Source organism: Ascaphus truei, chromosome 4 (genome assembly GCF_040206685.1).
Source record: "Ascaphus truei isolate aAscTru1 chromosome 4, aAscTru1.hap1, whole genome shotgun sequence".
NCBI classification, from domain to species: domain Eukaryota; kingdom Metazoa; phylum Chordata; class Amphibia; order Anura; family Ascaphidae; genus Ascaphus; species Ascaphus truei.
Window position 1 is genome coordinate 53,356,258 of NC_134486.1, and position 23,755 is coordinate 53,380,012.

Sequence of the window (23,755 nt, forward strand, 5' to 3'; positions counted from 1 at the left end):
GGAGGCGGAAAGTGTGTAACTGGGAGCGGACACACACCACTCCCTGTCCACCCTCCTCCAAAGGGAGACACGCAACTCCCGCAGAGACCCAATGCTTCCCCATCCAGAGGAAATCCATCAACCTCCTCTGGATCTTGTTGATAAATTCGGGTGTTGGACCCATGGCTATCAGCCGGTGCCAAAGCTGACTGGCCACCAGGGTCCTTCCCCTAAGGGAAAGCATTCTCGACAGATACACCCATGACCCCAGACGAGCAATGACCCGTTCTTCAAGATCACTGAAGTTTTCTGGGGCCGGGTCCTCCGCCGCAGACAGGTAGACTCCCAGATACTTGAGAGTATCGCTCTCCCACGAGACATTGCGAAACGTGGGGGGCAAAGAGTCCACCTGTAAGGGACCCACCAATATGCCGGAGCACTTGGACCAGTTGATCCGAGCAGAAGAGGCCGCGGTGTAGACCTCTTGGCACGCTTGTGCCCGCTCTAGATCATCTAGGTCCTGGGCCACGAGGAGCACGTCATCGGCATAAGCCGACAGGACTACTCGCATGTCGGGTTCCCGCAGCACCAGCCCGGTGAGCCTCCTCCTCAGTAGGCAGAGGAAGGGCTCAATGGCCAGCGCGTACAGTTGCCCAGACAGGGGGCACCCTTGACGTACTCCCCGACCAAACACAAAAGGTGCCGTCAGGGACCAGTTGATCTTCACCAGACACTCTGCAGAGGCGTACAGCATCTGGAGAAAGCCCACAAATTGTGGGCCGAAGCCAAACGCCCGCAGGGTCTCCATAAGGTAACGGTGATCCACTCTGTCAAACGCCTTCTCCTGATCTAGGGACAGGAAGGCGAGTGACAGACCAGTCCTCTGCGCATAGTGCATCAGGTCCCGGACCAGAAAAATGTTGTCATGAATGCTCCGGCCTGGGACAGTATAGGACTGGTCGGGGTGAATCACCTCTGCCAGCACGGACTTGAGCCTCAGCGAAAGCGCTTTGGCTACGATCTTATAGTCCGTGCTGAGCAGTGAGACCGGTCGCCAATTAGAGATCTGACGGAGATCCCCCTTCTTCGGCAGCAAAGACAGTATTGCCCGCCGACACGAAAGTGGCATCTCACCGATCTCAAGGGCTTCGGCTAGGACCTCGGTGAAATCAGGTCCCAGCATCTCCCAGAAAAACTGGAAGAACTCCACAGTCAGCCCGTCTAGCCCCGGCGCTTTTCCGTAGGACATGAGACTGAGGGCTTCAGAGAGCTCGGCCAGAGTCAAAGGTAACTCAAGCGGCTCCCTTCCATCCTCACTGACCGTGGGAAGCCCCTCCCATAAGACCCTGCATTTATCTGGCTGGATGGACTCCGGAGAGAAAAGATCTACATAGAATCTCCGGGTTCTGTCCCGGATGCTCTCCGGGTCAGTGAGAGGGGTACCGTCCTCTGCCAACAGGCATGTGATATGTCTACGGTTTCCCCTCTTTTTCTCCAGCGCGTAGAAGAGGCGCGACCCGCGATCCATCTCTCGAAGGAAGTTGATGCGGGATCGCACATACGCACCCCGAGCTCTCCGATCTTCCAAGTCCCGGAGAGTGCACTTCCTCTCCACGTACATACTCTGCAGGTATTGGTCTCCTGCCACAGACAGCCGCTTCTCGAGATTGAGCACCTCCTCCCTGAGGGCCTCGATCTCAGCATCACGCCGCCCGCTGGCACCTTTTGTGAACTCCTGACACACGAGGCGCAGATGAATCTTGCCCACGTCCCACCACTGCTCTAACGTGGCAAAGTCTGACCTGCAACCTCTCCAGGCCATCCAAAAGTCTCGGACCGTCGTCGCAAACCCCTTGTCCTCCAACAACGTATTGTTGAAGTGCCAATATGCGGCCGAGGGTGCTGCAGGTAGCAGCGTCACCGTCACGGACGCACAATTGTGGTCTGAAAACGGCGCCAGCCTAATGGCACTGGACTGGGCTCGTGACAGGCTGTGGCTGGAAAAATACAGCCTGTCGATCCGGGACCAGGACATCCGTTCACCCCTAAACACCCTAACATGGGTGAACTCAGTGGATGCCTCAGGATGTTGTTCTCGCCAGACATCTACCAAGGAGTAGCGGGTGATGACCTCCCGCAAGGCCGACGCAGAACACGGGTGTGGCTCCGGACCATTCCGGTCTTTCCGAGCCTCGAGGGTACAGTTAAAATCACCCCCGAGCACCACGTATTCGTCTGCGTCGACTGTCTCCAGGTATTCAGACATTCTGACGAAGAACTGCCTTCTCAGGGGTCCGTTGGCAGGAGCATACACGTTCAGGAAATTAAACGTGTAGTCCTCGTGTCGGACCCTGATATGCAACAGGCGACCTGGAACAACAGCTTTGGCAAGCAGCAGCTCAGGTTGAAAGGATTCAGAGAACAGGGTCACCACCCCACAAGATGTCGAAGTGAGGTGGCTGAAAAAGACCTTGCCTCGCCACTCCAGATGCCAGCTGGCTTCAGCCTCTGGAGTGGTATGGGTTTCCTGCAGGAAACTCACAGAATACTTTCCCTTTTGTAAAAAGGAGAGTACCTGGAACCTTCGAAACCCGTCCTTACATCCATTTACGTTTAGCGTACCGATGCTCAAAGCCATTGGTAACCAAGAGTCTTGCTTCCCATAGGCACTCAGGGTACTATACCCCGAGAAGCCTTTACGTGCTCTCGCAACACTTTGTTAAACTTTAGGACCCGAGTATGTTCGATAGTCCCGGAAAGTTTGGCCTTGTGGTTAGCCTTGATGTATACTCTGAGAGAGTGGAGAATGACCGAAGCATCCTTCCACCTCTCAAGGGCCAACTGCACCTTCGTATGTCCGTGTCTACAGAGGGTATCATCCAGGAAACTATCTAGCTCCCGGGCAGGGATAATGGGGATCGAGGAGTCCACCGACTCCATGGTGCCAGAGGACTCCCCTCTGAGCCCCAACTCCCCAGGCTCCTCTTGGCTGGAGAATTCAAGACCCCCGTCCTTCTCTGCGGGGGCCTCTCTCAGCCCTAGATTGGATCCCCTCCTCGGTGTTTCCACGAGGGGGTCCACTGTGCTCTCCACCTCCATCCCCGAGTCAGGATGTTCAGGGGCAGCTGGTGGCGACTTGGCAGAGGCAGTGGTCTCCCGAGAGTCCTCGGGGGCCACAGAAGCACACGTGCCACGGGTGTTCGCATCACCCACGGGAGGGCACTCGCCAACCGCGGGAGGGCCCTCACCATCCGCGGGAGGGCCTCCACCGTCCGCGGGAGGGCCCTCACCATCCGCGGGAGGGCCCTCACCATCCGCGGGAGGGCCCCCACCATCCGCGGGAGGGCACCCACCATCCGCGGGAGGGCTCTCACCAACCATGGGGGGGCACTCGTTAGCAAGGGCTTCAAAGGGAGGGTCTTTCCCAGCGTTCACTCCCAACAAAGTGCCTGCCCAAAACTCTGCACCAAGAGGGTTCAGGTCAGACAACTCCCAGATGTAATCGGAAGTGCTCACCACAACACCCTCCAAACCCTCATCCACGGGGGTCAGCCCTAACCCATCTCCTTCCTCTGGTGACGCAAACCGGGGCTTTTTATCCCTATGTGCGTCACCCGAAGGCGGTACAGCCGAAGGGGGATCTTGGTTGGCTCTGAAGATAGGTGCATTCGGCATGTCAAATTTACCGAAGCACAATTCTCCAGGGGATGCTCTCCAACCGAGAGGGGCGCTGGGAGGTTCCCCAACGTCCCCAGAGGCATCGGGTACCTCCAGCTGCATTCCTTCCAGAAATTCAAGGGGGGGGGCTGTACATTTGTGGGATCCGGCTTACACTGGTTAATCCCAACCAGTGGGTCGGACAGGACCACCTTGTGCGGAACTGATTTTTCTTTCCGCTTCCGAGACTTCAGAGGGTAAACATAATATGGTTCATGCTCAACCTCCTCAATCACCCTCTTATTGGTTTTAGATTTGCTCTTCCTGGGGATTGATTTCCCAGGAGAGGGTGCCGCTGTCTCCATAGCAGGAGTTTCCTCCCGCTCCCCTTCACCCTGTACGGTGCTTACAATGGGGTTAGGGGGTTCTTGGGGTGGGACAGCGACAGAGGGTGACTGTTGTGGGGTGACTTTGTTCTTCCCCCTCTTTTTTTTGAGGAGAGGTTCAGATGTCACTGTTTGAGTTGCGACAGTGACATCTTCTGTGGTCCCAGGGGGGACCTGGGCCCTCGAGATCTTTTCCTTCTCCCTCTGTTCTTTGGGGAGAGGTTCAGATGTCACTGTTCGAGATGGGGCAGTGACATCTTCTGCGGTCCCAGAGGGGGCCTGGGCCTTCGAGGGCTTTTCCCTCTCTCTCCTTCTTTGGGGGAGAGGTGTAGACGTCACTGTCCGAGATGGGGCAGCGACATCTCCTGTGGTCCCAGCGGGGGCCTGGGCCCCCGAGGGCTCCGCTGCGGTGGGTGCAGCGGCACAGGGCGTTTCCTCCTGGGGGGAGACAGCGCTAACAGAGGCTGGCCGCTCCAGGGCGACCCCCTCTCCTTCCTTCCGCTCTCCAGGAAGAGGTGCAGAAGTCACTGTTCCGGATGGGACAGCGACATCTCCTGCGGTCTCAGGAGGGACCTGGGCCCTTGAGGGCCCCGCTGTGGTGGGCACAGCGGTACCGGGTGTCTTGGCAGAGGGAGGGGCGGGTGCAGGAGTTGGGATGGGTCCTCTGTTCCCTCTGAGGCAACTCCTACGAGTGTGCCCCAGCTCTCTGCACAGATAACATCTAACCCCCTCCGTGCCATAAAACACAGTGTATGCTATGCCCTCGTAGGGCACCCTAAACGAACCCTCCACAGATTCATTGCTCCCTGGCAGCAGCAGTTGTACCTGCCGCCTAAATGAGAGTACATGCCTCAGCGCCCTATCTCTGCAGCCCAATGATAATTTTATTATGGGGGACTTAATGTCTCCCAGGGCTTGCAGGTACGGCTTCATGAGGCAATCTGGGATGAAGGGGGGCACATTTGACAGAATGACCTTTGTGCCTAACCCCTCCATGGGTTCTATAGGGATGTATTTCCCCCCTACACTGATGCCTTTCTGCACCAGGGTGTGAGTGGCAGCCAGCGTACGGAGGAAGAAAATGCCCCTCCCATACATTTTGCTGGCCGCCACCACAGCAGAGGGACCCACCACATCAGCCACAGCCCTCACATATATCTCCATGTTTAGGCCAGGTGACATTGGGCACCTCACCCCAAGCTTCCTGCTCAAACAGGGCGTGGCCCCAGCATTGTTGTTGCTGGGGTCAACGCCTGCAACTGCCACATGCGCCCATGTTGGAACTGGGACTGCAGGGGTTACGCTGCTAACAGGTGCTGGGGGAGGCGTGGCCAGGGCACTGGAAGGACCAGGCCTAGGGCTGTGACTAAGAGTGTTGCTCCTAGGGGCCACAGTTTTTGGTGTTCTGTAAACGGGCGTCGCCCCCGTTGCCGCACTAGTCCTATTCCCCTTTCCAGGCATGATAACAAATAAGCCTCTAAGTCAGGGGAAGGTATTGCTAAGTGAGAGAGGTATTGAGAGAAACTGTCCCTTTAAGAAGAGATCTCTCTGCAAGGGGAAAAAAAGCAGCTTTTAAAACCTGCTGCAGCTTTAAATCTTTTTCTCCTTATTAGTTACTCTCTCTCTCTGTTATAATAAGCAAACACCACAATTTACAAGTCTTTATAGAAAAGACACAGAGGTCTCAATAGCAAGTGAGAAAAGGAATCAGGCCTAAGAAAAACAAAAGAGTGAAATTGGAAGTTTAAACAACCAGTAAAAACCTCCAGTAGTGAGGGAGGAGAGAGGGGGTGAGACTGCAGTTTTCCAGCCAGCTAAACTGCAGCTATGCTGGGTTAAATCACTGCAGCCCCTGGGTGAAAACCAAAAACGGTTTTTAAGCCTGAAAATACACCCAAACCCATCTATAAAACTCCCAGTATACTCCCCCACAGATCCACAGCAAAATATAACAAATAAAGAAAGAATAAAGCTGATTCCTTACCAAATGCCTGGGAGCTCTGTACATACACTTCTGAGGGAAGCAGCCTATTTTGATCTGGTTCAATACTGATTGGCCGGCGAAGCCGGCCAATTCAGTCAAACAGCAATTCTACTTGTTGCCAAGTAGAACAAAGAAAAACCAGTCAAACAAATATATAAGGGAATCAGCAAGTGCACTGTAAAAAGTGCACTTAAAAATGAAGGGTTAACTCAGAAGACCCCATGATGGGGGATACCGAGCAGAGCACCCCGCCTAACGCCCACTGGGAGGCAAACTCCGAAACCGTCCCAGCGGACTCGGCGTACGTGAACTCTGCCCGAATACGGGAGTGCACCAGCGCCCGGAACACTGCCACGATGTTCGTTGGGACCCCCTTCTCCAAACGCTGCTTCCTGGTCTTGTAAATGGCTACCTTAGCCACTGCCAGGAGCAGGTTAACTAGGAGATCCCTAGGCTTATTGTCTCGGGACACTGGGCACCCAAAAATAAAATGATGAGGGGAAAAACCCAGCCAGAACTGCAGAAGAAGGCTCCTCAAGAAGGACAAGAGGGGCTGCAGTCTGACGCAACTCAAATAAATGTGAAATACGGACTCCCGCTCGCCACAGAAAGGACAGGCGGCGGGGGAGTCCGTGAAGTGTGCCAAATACTCTCCTGTGCTCAGTGCACCGTGGAGGACCCTCCAACTCAAATCCCCGGCGGGACGGGGAACCAAAGCTGAATAGAGCTCTCTCCACCGGGGTCTCTCATCCTCGTTCCCAAAAAATACCCGCCTCCAGATGGTATCTGGGCGGGTGACAAGGGCGAGGTAGTGCACTATATGGAGCACCAGAGAATACAGGACTTTCCTCGGCATGCCGCGAAAACATGCCGGGGACATATCCCCCAACCTGCTGAGGTTTGGGGAGATAGGAACTCGAGGGGGTGGCCTTGGTTTGGGTTCTACGCAAAGATTCGGAGAGCTGAAGTTGATAGGTTGACAAGGCTCTCCGGTCTGCAAAACCCCCTCGATGAAGGTGCGTGAGTCGGGGTGGATGGCATCCTTAATCTCCTGGATCAAACGACGAGGGACGCGGGCAGTAAGCAGACCCATACGGGGCGCGAGCTCCTCTGCTCCTACCCAGCCTCGCCGCTCATAGTCCAGGAGATCTCCGACTCTGGTCACCTGCGCCAGGATTAGTCGGCGGCAAATAGAGGGTGAATCCAACATCCGAGCCCCCACTGCCGGATTATATAGCAGGGGCTCGGCGAGGATATCAACCCCCACCGCCTGTTTCTTCCTGGTTGCGGAGACCAATTTCCAGGCCTTCAGTAAGTCCCGGTAGTATGCCGGCAGCACCGAGAGGTCTCTACCTAAACCCTCAGGCCTGATGATAAACAATTGCCGGTCATACCTCATATTGCGCAGCTGGCAAAAGAAACTGGTTGCCAGCTGGCACCACTGCGGAGACGGATCTGCGAATAGGTATCTCTGCAGGTACTGGAGGCGGAAAGTGTGTAACTGGGAGCGGACACACACCACTCCCTGTCCACCCTCCTCCAAAGGGAGACACGCAACTCCCGCAGAGACCCAATGCTTCCCCATCCAGAGGAAATCCATCAACCTCCTCTGGATCTTGTTGATAAATTCGGGGGTTGGACCCATGGCTATCAGCCGGTGCCAAAGCTGACTGGCCACCAGCTGGTTGATCACCAGGGTCCTTCCCCTAAGGGAAAGCATTCTCGACAGATACACCCATGACCCAAGACGAGCAATGACCCGTTCTTCAAGATCACTGAAGTTTTCTGGGGCCGGGTCCTCCGCAGCAGACAGGTAGACTCCCAGATACTTGAGAGTATCGCTCTCCCACGAGACATTCCGAAACGTGGGGGGCAAAGAGTCCACCTGTAAGGGACCCACCAACATGCCGGAGCACTTGGACCAGTTGATCCGAGCAGAAGAGGCCGCGGTGTAGACCTCTTGGCACGCTTGTGCCCGCTCTAGATCATCTAGGTCCTGGGCCACGAGGAGCACGTCATCGGCATAAGCCGATAGGACTACTCGCATGTCGGGCTCCCGCAGCACCAGCCCGGTGAGCCTCCTCCTCAGTAGGCAGAGGAAGGGCTCAATGGCCAGCGCGTACAGTTGCCCAGACAGGGGGCACCCTTGACGTACTCCCCGACCAAACACAAAAGGTGCCGTCAGGGACCAGTTGATCTTCACCAGACACTCTGCAGAGGCGTACAGCATCTGGAGAAAGCCCACAAATTGTGGGCCGAAGCCAAACGCCCGCAGGGTCTCCATAAGGTAACGGTGATCCACTCTGTCAAATGCCTTCTCCTGATCTAGGGACAGGAAGGCGAGTGACAGACCAGTCCTCTGCGCGTAGTGCATCAGGTCCCGGACCAGAAAAATGTTGTCATGAATGCTCCGGCCTGGGACAGTATAGGACTGGTCGGGGTGAATCACCTCTGCCAGCACGGACTTGAGCCTCAGCGAAAGCGCTTTGGCTACGATCTTATAGTCCGTGCTGAGCAGTGAGACCGGTCGCCAATTAGAGATCTGACGGAGATCCCCCTTCTTCGGCAGCAAAGTCAGTATTGCCCGCCGACACGAAAGTGGCATCTCACCGATCTCAAGGGCTTCAGCTAGGACCTCGGTGAAATCAGGTCCCAGCATCTCCCAGAAAAACCGGAAGAACTCCACAGTCAGCCCGTCTAGCCCTGGCGCTTTTCCGTGGGACATGAGACTGAGGGCTTCAGAGAGCTCGGCCAGAGTCAAAGGTAACTCAAGCAGCTCCCTTCCATCCTCATTGACCGTGGGAAGCCCCTCTAATAAGACCCTGCATTTATCTGGCTGGATGGACTCCGGAGAGAAAAGATCTACATAGAATCTCCGGGTTCTGTCCCGGATGCTCTCCGGGTCAGTGAGAGGGGTACCGTCCTCTGCCAACAGGCATGTGATATGTCTACGGTTTCCCCTCTTTTTCTCCAGTGCGTAGAAGAGGCGCGACCCGCGATCCATCTCTCGAAGGAAGTTGATGCGGGATCGCACATACGCCCCCCGAGCTCTCCGATCTTCCAAGTCCCGGAGAGTGCACTTCCTCTCCACGTACATACTCTGCAGGTATTGGTCTCCTGCCACAGACAGCCGCTTCTCGAGATCGAGCACCTCCTCCCTGAGGGCCTCGATCTCAGCATCACGCCGCCTGCTGGCACCTTTTGTGTACTCCTGACACACGAGGCGCAGATGAACCTTGCCCACGTCCCACCACTGCTCTAACGTGGCAAAGTCTGACCTGCAACCTCTCCAGGCCATCCAAAAGTCTCGGACCGTCGTCGCAAACCCCTTGTCCTCCAACAACGTATTGTTGAAGTGCCAATATGCGGCCGAGGGTGCTGCAGGTAGCAGCGTCACCGTCACGGACGCACAATTGTGGTCCGAAAACGGCGCCAGCCTAATGGCACTGGACTGGGCTCGTGACAGGCTGTGGCTGGAAATATACAGCCTGTCGATCCGGGACCAGGACATCCGTTCACCCCTAAACACCCTAACATGGGTGAACTCAGTGGATGCCTCAGGATGTTGTTCTCGCCAGACGTCTACCAAGGAGTAGCGGGTGATGACCTCCCGCAAGGCCGACGCAGAACACGGGTGTGGCTCCGGACCATTCCGGTCTTTGCGAGCCTCGAGGGTACAGTTAAAATCACCCCCGAGCACCACGTATTCGTCTGCGTCGACTGTCTCCAGGTATTCAGACATTCTGACGAAGAACTGCCTTCTCAGGGGTCCGTTGGCAGGAGCATACACGTTCAGGAAATTAAACGTGTAGTCCTCGTGTCGGACCCTGATATGCAACAGGCGACCTGGAACAACAGCTTTGGCAAGCAGCAGCTCAGGTTGAAAGGATTCAGAGAACAGGGTCACCACCCCACAAGATGTCGAAGTGAGGTGGCTGAAAAAGACCTTGCCTCGCCACTCCAGATGCCAGCTGGCTTCAGCCTCTGGAGTGGTATGGGTTTCCTGCAGGAAACTCACAGAATACTTCCCCTTTTGTAAAAAGGTGAGTACCTGGAACCTTCGAAACCCGTCCTTACATCCATTTACGTTTAGCGTACCGATGCTCAAAGCCATTGGTAATCAAGAGTCTTGCTTCCCATAGGCGCTCAGGGTACTATACCCCGAGAAGCCTTTACGTGCTCTCGCAACACTTTGTTAAACTTTAGGACCCGAGTATGTTCGATAGTCCCGGAAAGTTTGGCCTTGTGGTTAGCCTTGATGTATACTCTGAGAGATTGGAGAATGACCGAAGCATCCTTCCACCTCTCAAGGGCCAACTGCACCTTCGTATGTCCGTGTCTACAGAGGGTATCATCCAGGAAACTATCTAGCTCCCGGGCAGGGATAATGGGGATCGAGGAGTCCACCGACTCCATGGTGCCAGAGGACTCCCCTCTGAGCCCCAACTCCCCAGGCTCCTCTTGGCTGGAGAATTCAAGACCCCCGTCCTTCTCTGCGGGGGCCTCTCTCAGCCCTAGATTGGATCCCCTCCTCGGTGTTTCCACGAGGGGGTCCACTGTGCTCTCCACCTCCATCCCCAAGTCAGGATGTTCAGGGGCAGCTGGTGGCGACATGGCAGAGGCAGTGGTCTCCCGAGGGTCCTCGGGGGCCACAGAAGCACACGTGCCATGGGTGTTCACATCACCCGCGGGAGGGCACTCGCCAACCGCGGGAGGGCCCTCACCATCCGCGGGAGGGCCTCCACCGTCCACGGGAGGGCCCTCACCATCCGCGGGAGGGCCCCCACCATCCGCGGGAGGGCCCCCACCATCCCTCACCATCCGCGGGAGGGCCCCCACCATCCGCGGGAGGGCCCCCACCATCCGCGGGAGGGCACCCACCATCCGCGGGAGAGCTCTCACCAACCATGGGGGGGCACTCCTTAGCAAGGGCTTCATTGGGAGGGTCTTTCCCAGCGTTCACTCCCAACAAAGTGCCTGCCCAAAACTCTGCACCAAGAGGGTTCAGGTCAGACAACTCCCAGATGTAATCGGAAGTGCTCACCACAACACCCTCCAAACCCTCATCCACGGGGGTCAGCCCTAACCCATCTCCTTCCTCTGGTGACGCAAACCGGGGCTTTTTATCCCTATGTGCGTCACCCGAAGGCGGTACAGCCGAAGGGGGATCTTGGTTGGCTCTGAAGATAGGTGCATTCGGCATGTCAAATTTACCGAAGCACAATTCTCCAGGGGATGCTCTCCAACCGAGAGGGGCGCTGGGAGGTTCCCCAACGTCCCCAGAGGCATCGGGTACCTCCAGCTGCATTCCTTCCAGAAATTCAAGGGGGGGGGGCTGTACATTTGTGGGATCCGGCTTACACTGGTTAATCCCAACCAGTGGGTCGGACAGGACCACCTTGTGCGGAACTGATTTTTCTTTCCGCTTCCGAGACTTCAGAGGGTAAACATAATATGGTTCATGCTCAACCTCCTCAATCACCCTCTTATTGGTTTTAGATTTGCTCTTCCTGGGGATTGATTTCCCAGGAGAGGGTGCCGCTGTCTCCATAGCAGGAGTTTCCTCCCGCTCCCCTTCACCCTGTACGGTGCTTACAATGGGGTTAGGGGGTTCTTGGGGTGGGACAGCGACAGAGGGTGACTGTTGTGGGGTGACTTTGTTCTTCCCCCTCTTTTTTTTGAGGAGAGGTTCAGATGTCACTGTTTGAGTTGCGACAGTGACATCTTCTGTGGTCCCAGGGGGGACCTGGGCCCTCGAGATCTTTTCCTTCTCCCTCTGTTCTTTGGGGAGAGGTTCAGATGTCACTGTTCGAGATGGGGCAGTGACATCTTCTGCGGTCCCAGAGGGGGCCTGGGCCTTCGAGGGCTTTTCCCTCTCTCTCCTTCTTTGGGGGAGAGGTGTAGACGTCACTGTCCGAGATGGGGCAGCGACATCTCCTGTGGTCCCAGCGGGGGCCTGGGCCCCCGAGGGCTCCGCTGCGGTGGGTGCAGCGGCACAGGGCGTTTCCTCCTGGGGGGAGACAGCGCTAACAGAGGCTGGCCGCTCCAGGGCGACCCCCTCTCCTTCCTTCCGCTCTCCAGGAAGAGGTGCAGAAGTCACTGTTCCGGATGGGACAGCGACATCTCCTGCGGTCTCAGGAGGGACCTGGGCCCTTGAGGGCCCCGCTGTGGTGGGCACAGCGGTACCGGGTGTCTTGGCAGAGGGAGGGGCGGGTGCAGGAGTTGGGATGGGTCCTCTGTTCCCTCTGAGGCAACTCCTACGAGTGTGCCCCAGCTCTCTGCACAGATAACATCTAACCCCCTCCGTGCCATAAAACACAGTGTATGCTATGCCCTCGTAGGGCACCCTAAACGAACCCTCCACAGATTCATTGCTCCCTGGCAGCAGCAGTTGTACCTGCCGCCTAAATGAGAGTACATGCCTCAGCGCCCTATCTCTGCAGCCCAATGATAATTTTATTATGGGGGACTTAATGTCTCCCAGGGCTTGCAGGTACGGCTTCATGAGGCAATCTGGGATGAAGGGGGGCACATTTGACAGAATGACCTTTGTGCCTAACCCCTCCATGGGTTCTATAGGGATGTATTTCCCCCCTACACTGATGCCTTTCTGCACCAGGGTGTGAGTGGCAGCCAGCGTACGGAGGAAGAAAATGCCCCTCCCATACATTTTGCTGGCCGCCACCACAGCAGAGGGACCCACCACATCAGCCACAGCCCTCACATATATCTCCATGTTTAGGCCAGGTGACATTGGGCACCTCACCCCAAGCTTCCTGCTCAAACAGGGCGTGGCCCCAGCATTGTTGTTGCTGGGGTCAACGCCTGCAACTGCCACATGCGCCCATGTTGGAACTGGGACTGCAGGGGTTACGCTGCTAACAGGTGCTGGGGGAGGCGTGGCCAGGGCACTGGAAGGACCAGGCCTAGGGCTGTGACTAAGAGTGTTGCTCCTAGGGGCCACAGTTTTTGGTGTTCTGTAAACGGGCGTCGCCCCCGTTGCCGCACTAGTCCTATTCCCCTTTCCAGGCATGATAACAAATAAGCCTCTAAGTCAGGGGAAGGTATTGCTAAGTGAGAGAGGTATTGAGAGAAACTGTCCCTTTAAGAAGAGATCTCTCTGCAAGGGGGAAAAAAGCAGCTTTTAAAACCTGCTGCAGCTTTAAATCTTTTTCTCCTTATTAGTTACTCTCTCTCTCTGTTATAATAAGCAAACACCACAATTTACAAGTCTTTATAGAAAAGACACAGAGGTCTCAATAGCAAGTGAGAAAAGGAATCAGGCCTAAGAAAAACAAAAGAGTGAAATTGGAAGTTTAAACAACCAGTAAAAACCTCCAGTAGTGAGGGAGGAGAGAGGGGGTGAGACTGCAGTTTTCCAGCCAGCTAAACTGCAGCTATGCTGGGTTAAATCACTGCAGCCCCTGGGTGAAAACCAAAAACGGTTTTTAAGCCTGAAAATACACCCAAACCCATCTATAAAACTCCCAGTATACTCCCCCACAGATCCACAGCAAAATATAACAAATAAAGAAAGAATAAAGCTGATTCCTTACCAAATGCCTGGGAGCTCTGTACATACACTTCTGAGGGAAGCAGCAGCAGGTGATAGTGCTGAGGTGAGTGAAGCAGACAAACAGTGTGTGTTGTTTTAAATGTTTGATTGAGCAACCTAATTTCTCATTTTTTGCATGGTGAGGCGATTTTCACTTCTCATTCACCACACCTGTGGCTACATTGAAAAATAGGTTTCCCACCTCTTGTTTAGAGGGTCAGTCCCTACTAGGTCCAACGTGAACAAATGGCTGTGGTATGTCTAATAGTAAAAAGAGAAACTGGTGATTGATGTGTGTGTGTGTGTGTGTGTGTGTGTGTGTGTGTGTGTGTGTGTGTGTGTGTGTGTGTGTGTGTGTGTGTGTGTGTGTACATGTATATATCCCCCTGACGAAGTCGGCAAGCGCTGACGAAAAGCGTAGGGTCTGACGTCACTACGTTCTTCACGTGGTGTTCCCACGCTATCTGGAGGGGCACCTGTATACTGTTAGAACTGCTCTGGGACTTTGCGGATACCAGCTGGAGGAGGGTCTGGCTGTTTCCATCTATACCGTGTCTGGACTCATCGTGACTCAAGCTGCTGTTGGCGCTGGCGTGTAAAAACACTTGCAGCCTTCTGTGGCGGGTCTATATATATATTTATTAAAATCTAATAAGCATACCTGTAAGTATTCACAATTTTCTTTTAATGGTAAACAATGCATTGGAAGGTATTACAATCTTTACCTAATCTCGTTTGGAGAAAAGATTGCCTGTCAGTCTCCACATCTACAGGTCCTTGTTTTTCTTTTGTTATATATAAAGTATGATGTCATCATTCGCAAAACAGATACACATTGGTAGCTGATGAGCATGAATTCAGCGGACGCGAAGAAAAGTAAAACATTCCAACTGTAATGGGGTTATTGATTACACTGTGATAGTGACGATCAGGGCCTTATTGCAGTTGAATGAATAACTGCCCCCAGAAAAGTGGTCGAGTATTTCTAAGAAAACGGATTACACTAACCCACAGACTCATCAAGTTTCGTTAATCTCAGCGCACTAACTGAATGGGAGAGAACGTCCTTGCGTTAACCTTCAACCACCCTTGATGAATAACCTTCAAAAGTACTTAAATAAATATAGTTTCATTATTTTTTGGACCCGCAACATGGCACTGTCATTTAAAAATCGAGACATGCAATTATGAGCAGAAACATTAGGAATGAATCAAAGTCAACACAGTTGTAGATAATTTACCATCTCAAACCCATTGCAAACTGCTGCAAATACCGGTTTCACAATGTCGCATTTCTTGAAACTGCATTCACACTGCAGTGTTTATAGTAAATTTATATGAAAATGGAGATATGTCAATACCTTTTAATAGGCCTGCATGAGCAGGCACCATACATGCGATTGTATGTACTGAGCTTTCATCATATTTATAGCCACTGAACATTAGTGACGGGATTCAAGTGTATCGCTGGATGCATCACATTACCTAGCAGCGGTCTCTATGCCTACTACAGTATGTGGTGTCCATTTCAGCTCTACAAAAAGGAATACATTGACATGGCTGTGTTATTCATGTCATTATGTAGCCTCATTTGGAAAATATGGATTTAAATGTTGAAACCAATTTCCCAGCACACACCTGGAATAAGTCTTACTACAATTCTTTTTTCTTTTTTTATCATAATACAGACTGTCCTCACTTTCCGACGCTTTATAATACACTGGCGACACACTTTATTCGAGCTCGGCTAGTCCCACGAATTCGGGTATACCCGGGTGTATTGAGGTTTGTGACTGTTTTCTGCCCGAGTGCATTGGGTTATTTTCCAGGCAGGGATTGAAGCATTTTATTCCCGCTGGCTGCAATACTGCACAGTATATATATATACTGCATTACAATTCATGAATTTATGCCATCTGGTAGACACGCGAAGCATTGCAGCCTATTAAATCCTAATCATTATCATTTAACAGATCAGCCGCCCGTCAGCCAGGCATGAACCCAGGCTGGGAAGGCAAATGCAACGGGGCTTGTCAGAGGTGAGGAGCGGCGCATTCCAGGTATCTTGCCAGGTACATACTGGGTATTTGCTCGAATAAAGTGTGTCGGTGCAGTACATACCAATGGGCAGTTTCCAGAAGCCAAAATGCCTTATCGAGACTCTTTATAATACGTATATCTTTATTTATATAGCACCATTTATGTACGTAGCGCTTCACGTGACAAAAATATAACACATAATGGGAATAAGTGCTTGAGACATAAAAGTAACATTAGGCAAAAGGAGTCCCTGCACTAAAGAGCTTACAATCTAAATGGTGCATAGGAAGGAGGTACAGAGACAGTAAGAAGGTGTTCTGGTAAGTGCGCCTGCAAGGGGCCAAGGTCGATGTATGAAGTGTATAGTATCAGCCACAGAGCTACACATGTTCTTCGTTAAAGAGGTGCGTTTTAAGATGGGTCTTAAAGGTGGATAGAGAGGCTGCTAGTAAGATATTGAGGGGAAAGGCATTCCAAAGGTGTGGGGCAGTAAGCAAGAAAGGTTTAAGGCGGGAGAGGGCTTTAGATACAAAAGGGGGTAGACAGAAGACATCCTTGAGCAGAACGCTACAGTCGGAACGGTGTATAGTGAAAAATTAGGGCTGAGCTGTAAGGAGGGGCAGAAGAGTGTATAGCCTTAAAAGTGAATAGGAAAGTTGTGTGTGTACAGTAGGGCTCCGCTTCTCGGATATTCACAAATACGGCGGTTCCAAGAAGGGGGCCGCCATGTCTGCGCACGCGCAGAAGGGGGATGGCCGAGGTCACGCATGCGCAGAAGGGGGAGCAGTCGAGATCACGCATACGCATAACAGGGGAGCAGCCAAGTTCGTGCATGTGCAGAAGAGGTACGGCCGAGTCTGCACATGCACAGAAGGGGTAGGAAAGACGGAAAATCGCCAGTGGACATAGCAAATGCAAGGTTCCGCTTTTCAGAGATTTTCGCTTTCCGCCGGCGGCGGCCTAGAACGGAACACGCCGTATGAGTGGGGCCCTACTGTATTACAAGATTCCATTTAAAGCCATGAGAGGGAATTTAGCACTAGAGGCACTGACATAGATTTAGGAGAGAGTAAAGAGGAGAATGTGAGAGAGGAGTCAAATGTGACCCATAGGCAGCATTTGTAATGCTAGGTGCATGATAGCGCTGCCAACAGTAATGTAGAAGTGGGCAGTAGGGCCAGGCTTGGGAGGAAGTATGAGGGGCTCCGTCTTGGACATGTTAAGTTTGAGCCAGGCTTGAGCAGTAGGGCCAGGCTTGGGAGGAAGTATGAGGGGCTCCGTCTTGAACATGTTAAGGCGGGCCATCCAGGATGATATAGTGGAGAGATAGTCAGAGAATTTTGTCTGTACAGCAGGTCTAAGTTCAGGGGTTGAAAAGTACTTTTGCATGTCAGCATAGAGTTGATATTTGAACCCAAGAGATGTGATAAGGTCACCTAGAGAGTATGTTAAAAGAAAAGAAGTCCTGGTACAGAGCCCTGTGGTGCGTCCACAGAGAGATCGCTAGAGGAGGCAGTGGAGGGGTTCGCAAACGAGACACAATGTACGATGGGAGAGGTAAGAGGAGCTCCAGTATAGAGCTCTGTTACAGATACCAAGAGCATGGGGAATGTGAAGGACAAGAGGGTGGTCCACAGTATCAAAGGCTGCAGACAGATCGAGCAATATGAGTAGTGACCTGATTGTAGTGACCTTTGTCTTTGGCAGCATGGAGGTCATTAGTTATTTTATTGAGGGCTGTTTCGCTGGAGTGAGCAGTGTGGAAGCCAGATTATATAGGGTCTAGGAGAGAATAGGTGGTGAGAAAATGGAGCAAGCGAGAGAATACAAGGCGTTCAAGGAGTTTAGAGGCAAAAGGCATGTGGAAGACCGGACGATAGTTAGAGAGACAGGTAGGGTCAAGCTCGCTGTTTTTGAGTAAGGGTATAACTGTTGCGTGTTTGAAGGAGGAGGGAAAGGTACCATAGTAGAGGGAGGAGTTGAACATATGTGTAAGTGTAGGGATTAGAGTAGGAGAAAGAGGTTTGAGGAGATAAAAGGGAATGGGGTTGACAGAACAAGTGGTAGAGGGAGAAGAGGAGATCAGCAGCGACACATCCTCCTCTGTGACAGCGGAAAGAGTTGAGGAAGGCAGGAGGAGAGTTAAGAAGAAGAGGTGTAGACTGGTGAAGGATACAGAGAGGATGCCTTGATGAATGGAATCCACCTTTGTCTTTAAATAGTCAGTAAAGTCCTAAGGTGAAATGGAGGAAGAAAACGGGCTTCACTTTACAACGATCCACTATCTGACGCCATTTCCATGAACACATTGTGTTGGATAACTAAAGACAGCCTGTATATTGGTGAATTACTACAGGAAAAGAATAACTCTAACTTACTCGTCTACTTTGTCACACATTGAGATTCCCAATATGCATGTATTTCACACTGCAGTCCCACCATTAAGACTGGAAGTTGGTTGGCAGTCGGATCCTCGCCATGTTTGTTTTTAAGTCTGATTGTTTTACTCGTTAGAAAATTACGTGTTTACATTTTATGGTAAAAACGCTGCGTCCAGGATTGACGCGGCAAATAAAAAAATGAATTAGTAACATATAATGTAAAAATGACTTTTTCTCTAGCACGTCAGAGCTGGTTCTTTGTACTGTGATTTTTTTTTTATGTTAAACATGGAATTTACCTGTGGGGTGCAAAGTCAGATAAACAAGGCACCCGCCACAACCCTACACATATTAAACTACTTCACCCGCTCAGCAAACACCGTACAGTAAATTATTAACATCCATAATAGAATGCTAAGCACACAAGCAATGGTGTAACAATTAAGACAAAATGTAAATACAGTACTTCAAACCATTGGCACATAATGCAACACAGGAACAAGTAATATTTTTTTCTGAGGCTTAGGCGTTCACTTATACTCACTAAAAGGAAAAGGTATAATAAATTAGCCATACAACTGCCAGACAAGATTTCATTAAGTTTACAAGCAATCGCCTGTGGTACGGCAATTCACGAGCTGCAGGATGGAAATAGTAGTAACTAGAAGTAAACCCACATGCAACCCTCTTGCACATGTAGCACAATTACTCACTCTGTGCCGGTCACAGATCCAAGAGCAGAGTTGCAGGAAACCAAATGTTTGTGGCTATTTGGATGGGGATAGTGCAAGGTACCAATAAATCACAAATAGTCACGCTGCTGAGAATAAAAATGCCCGTGTTAAAGCAGGAGACTCCCCTACTATGGGTTTTTTCAAAACCGCATGGGGACCTCCAGAAATAAACCTCTCTATTTTTGTTTACTCCAGGGAGTCCTTGGTCCCGAGATACTTACTGGTACGGTTACTGGGGTCTAAATCTCCCCATAGAAAAATACAAATAGCCGTCATATCTCATGGGCCAATACGAGGTCTCAAATTCATCCATTGCAGCTTCCTTTTGGACGACCATTTAAATGCTGGTAATTATATCGGGAACTAGCAGATCCCCAGAGCTGACCTGCAATCATTTTGTGCCTACTATTCTACTTTATCTTTTCATTTATATAGCGCCATTAATGTACATAGAGCTTCACAGCAGTAATACACGTGACAATCATGAAAGCAGAAAGAAGGATATTCAGCGCTCGTGCTGCAGAATAAAATTGGAAAATCCCTTTACTGCACGTGCATGGAGCGTCTCCCCAAATGCTCCCACCTCAAGGTGATCCCCCCTAAAAAGGGGGGAGGAACACCCTGAAAAACAGAAAAGAAAAAATGCACAGATGCGCAGTGGGATTAAGTAAATGTTATTTATTAATAAAAATACACATATAAAACTGAGAGGATCCAATCCCTCCTCAGCTAAAAATGTTAAACCGCCCTGATTCAGTGACCATACATATGGACTCTGAAATATCTAAACCCTAAACAGTAAAACACACACAGTACACTAAAAAAATATATATTCAATGTAAAAAACAAACAAAAGAAAAAACAACAATCCAGAGTGGTTTAAATTAAAACCGCCATAGAGGACTATTTTAGCACTGACAGGGGGATACGAACACTCACACTGAGGCAGAATTGGGGGTCCACGGTTAACCGTATAGGATCCGGATCACGGCACCGCAGAAGTTGAAAATCGCCACTTGTGCCTCTGGCAGGCTCCGTCTCAGCCTCTCAGCAAACACGCGCAGGATGACCTGTCGTGACCTCTACGCGTTTCGCACCACGTGCTTCGTCAGGAGGTCACGTACAGCGCCATCCGCGCGTATTTGTAGGCGGCAGGTAATCAATTAGGACGGCCCATCTCAACCACCAAAACAGACACCCTTTATATGCCAACGATTTGCAACAGTGATGCAACCTCTTCTCTATACTGTGACATATATTGCGGCATTCACAGGCTACACGCTACAATCAATATATAATTAATTAAAGCTAGGAACATGATACTTCACACAAACATGACCACATACTATAGAACCATCACATATAATACAAAACGTAAAAAGAAAAGAAAACAGATACCATTTCACATTATTAAGAACAAATATTCCATGCTATTGCCACATATCACATCATACAATGATAGTTAATCAGAGCGTGGCGAATGGTATAAATAGCTATATAAGATGGTACCATCACAAATAATGAATATAAAAGGAAAACATACAATATTAATACAAATACCATAAAATGTCAATAGTAAAAAGAGAGACTCCTACAATACCAGATAGGGATTAATCTAAGCATTTATCATCTTAAAAATGGAGTTAATTCAATAAGTTCATTGAAACCAATGGGATGTCTAGTTTGCATTTCATAAATCCAATACTGTTCACGTTTTAATAAATGATTCTCTCTATTTCCCTGTCTAATGTTTATTTGTATATTTTCAAGTCCCTTAAATGTAATATAACCAGGGTCATTATTGTATACCTCTTTAAAGTGTTTTAATAGCGGAGTAAGTGGCATGCCTTTAGCCAATATTTTTGGTATATTTTTTACATTAAAGATGCGTATGTTAGAACATTTGAGAAATGGGAAATAGAGAGAATCATATATTAAAACGTGAACACATAAAGGGGAGAAGTGCTTCAGACACAGACTGTGCATAGACTCCGACCCACTGTCTGGGTACTTTAAAAATGAACGGGGGCGTGGGGGGTGGGGGAAGGGAAAGAGAAAGGACTCTACTTTAGATGTAGTGCTTCTCCAACTATTTTTATTTGCTCTAATTAAAAAGAGGCACATGGCATACTGCAAAGTTGCTGCAGAGGACAGATACAATGTTTGAAGTTTGTACGCCTCATTAGGTCTACAGTACTAGACATTGCCTTTTTTTCTTGATATCTTAAAGCAACAGCTGCCCCTCCTCTCTATTACTCATGTTTATTTCCTCGTAGGATGGGTATATTTATCGAGAACCTGGTGGACCTATGTCAGAGAATAGGGCAGTTCATGTTCTTAGTAGGGTTGCCAGGTGGCTTCTCTAAAAACAATGGACACAGTGGTGAAAAGTGTGAGGCACTCGAGACACACGCCTCCATGCTGTTTCTGCCTCTCCTTGGCCTCACCCCCAGGTCCTGACACCACCTCCTGATTGGCTGCATTACCCAGCAGCAGCCAGTCAGGATGGAGGAAGCTGCCCAGCTTTCTCCCTGCTCAGAGAAATCCCGCGGCCCCTCCAAACCTGTCAGGTCACTATGTCCAGAGAGGTAATACCAGACACATACTTGTCCAGTATTACCTCCAATGTGTTAATGAACAGTGTGTCCAAATACAGGACAGTCCGGTTCAACACTGGACACCTGGGAACCACAGAGGTAACTTTGGGGTGTAGGGTATTTTTAAAAAAAAATTTAAAATTTGTTTTAAGCATTTTAGAACTTCTAACTTCATATCCACCTTTATTATATTTTATTGGATGCATTCACTCTTAATTCCACCCATTCAAAATAGCTGTATGTTTTTAATCGACATCTGGCAGACAAAATTACATAAAATAAAACAGATAAATAAAACAAACAAAAAAAAAGATGTAAAAATACCCCACCCCCTGAAGTTACTCAACACAAGGTTGTATTTCTTTATTTTTCTCACCTGATCCTAACCGCTCTAAATCAGTTATTTGCACGATAAAATAACAACATATTACTGGCTGTCAATCACTAGGTTTCCTCCCAAGGAAAACATTTGTAGGATAAAAAAAAAAAGTGTTCAACAGCATTATGAGGCAATTGGTACAATGCACTGCAGTCTTTTGGAACTAAAGTGTTTAAAGGGTATATAACCTCAGTTCAATTAATGTGACTATGCATTGTCACCATATCTCTGTGCCCAGGACATACTGTACTTGAAAACGAGAGGTAACTTAATGTATTATTTCCTGGTAAAACATTTTATAAATAAAATAAAGCAATACAAGTTGAAAAAGAAATTATCAAACAAGATTAGTACAGTAATTCTATTCGGTGATCATTTAATCGTACCAATATGTCTTTTTGCAAAAAAAAAAAAAAAAAATTTTTTATTTGCGATTACTTCTCTCCAGCATTGTCTGGCATCTTTTGCTTCCTGATTTATGGACAAAAATGGCTAAATTGCAAGCTAACAGGTACTCAGTCATGATGTTCAGGGGTCAGGGAGCAGTATTTACTGATGTAGCGGCAACTCAAAATCGGCGGCGAGATGTGTTCGAATAACGGCCGTTTCATCAGTACAACTAATTAAAAAAGGTTCTTTAGTGATCCATGCTAAGCATTTTTACATAGTCAAATATGGTCAACCAGTATGGACAGGGAAAGGAGTCAATCAGCTACATTGACTTTATTAAACATTTAGTTCACATTCTTCCTTTAGGGGAATACCCCATTAACTGCTGCACCAATGTAAATTAATCTTATGGTCTTTCAAATATTCCCTTAAAAATGAATAACTTGCTAAATATCTGTGCCAGAGGACTTGCATGCACTCGTGCCTCTCCTGCAACAGAATATGGGTATTTTATTGAGGTTTATACAAGGCTAATATTGGCTTCCCAAAGTATGTACCTTTTTTTTCTTTTGCAATTCCCCTCCGAAGCAGAACTGATTATTTCAAGCAGACCTTTCCAAACCACAACACATGACAATTTTAATGAGCTCTGGCTGTTGCTTTAAGGAATAGTAGATAGAGAATCCAGAAGTATCCTGGTTTGCTTAGGAGTAACAGATACATGTACAAGAAGAGATGCAGATTTGTCCTTGCAGTGTTCAATCCCACTCATATCACTCTACTGATTGCATCATGGTCAAAGCAACCTTAATGCTGCTCCCACTCGATGGAAAATTCCACTCCAGCTGAACTGAAACGGTCAGAGCCCAATCAAAGCTCTCCCAGCCAAAGCACGTTAAGGGGAACTGCAAAGCAAAACACTTCCATTTCTATTCCAAACAAGCCCAGGGTTCTGTTGCTCTGAACAAACTAACAAAAGCATGAGGCTAATGGTTTACATTTACAGAGACATCCTCTCTCTTTCCTGCAAAGATACAATGTGTCAAAAGTTTATAATAGGTTTAGCCCTTTTTCAGAGTGTTATTTTTAATTAGGACATATTGTTTATGAAACAAGTTTGAAAACCACACAGATTATGCCATTCTTGACCAATACCTTTTACGAAATTATATTTACAGTTAACGGGATATTGTCTTAAATGGTAAGATCTGTATGGCAGGGGTTTCCTTTTCCCATGCTCTGTCGGTGCTATTTCCCCTGTATTGTTTCATGACCAGGGAGGCCGCGAGGGACCCCCCCCCCCTCCCCTTGGAACCGGTACCCACGTATAACAGACAAGTAACGACAGACTCGGTGTGGAGGTATAAAAGGCCGCGGCTTTATTTATTAAACAATAATGGAGTAAGCGCTAGTCCGTGCCAGAGTGGGGTCAGGGGTCAGCCAGGCCTTGCCCTGCTGCCCCCGTACCCGGCCGAGCCCCAAAGAGCCGGCCGTTGTCGCGAGTGGGCTCCCGGGAGTCACGTTCGCTACAGCCGGGAGCAGAATGAAAGATTCAGTTCCTGGCTGCCCCTTAAGGCTTCCCCTTAGCCTGCCCCCCCCCACCCACCGTCCCTCCCCCAGGCCGTGACGGCGGCCCGGAGACCCTAGCGAGATGAGTGGGAGGGCTTGCCCCA

The 23,755-nt window shown here is 49.9% G+C and overlaps 1 protein-coding gene across 5 annotated transcripts in view; it reads right to left on the reverse strand.

The window, feature by feature from the left end:
• THADA (THADA armadillo repeat containing) overlaps positions 1-23,755 on the reverse strand; it is a 438,996-nt gene that overhangs the window by 239,412 nt on the left and 175,829 nt on the right. The window contains exon 29 of one of the 5 annotated variants that reach the window (XM_075595764.1): positions 17,898-18,799. The exons of the other annotated variants lie outside the window; for them this stretch is intronic. Coding sequence (XP_075451879.1) covers positions 18,706-18,799 — 94 coding nt within the window. The 3' untranslated portion in view covers positions 17,898-18,705. Of the gene's footprint in view, positions 1-17,897; positions 18,800-23,755 lie in introns of those variants that run through there. 5 annotated transcript variants of the gene reach the window in all.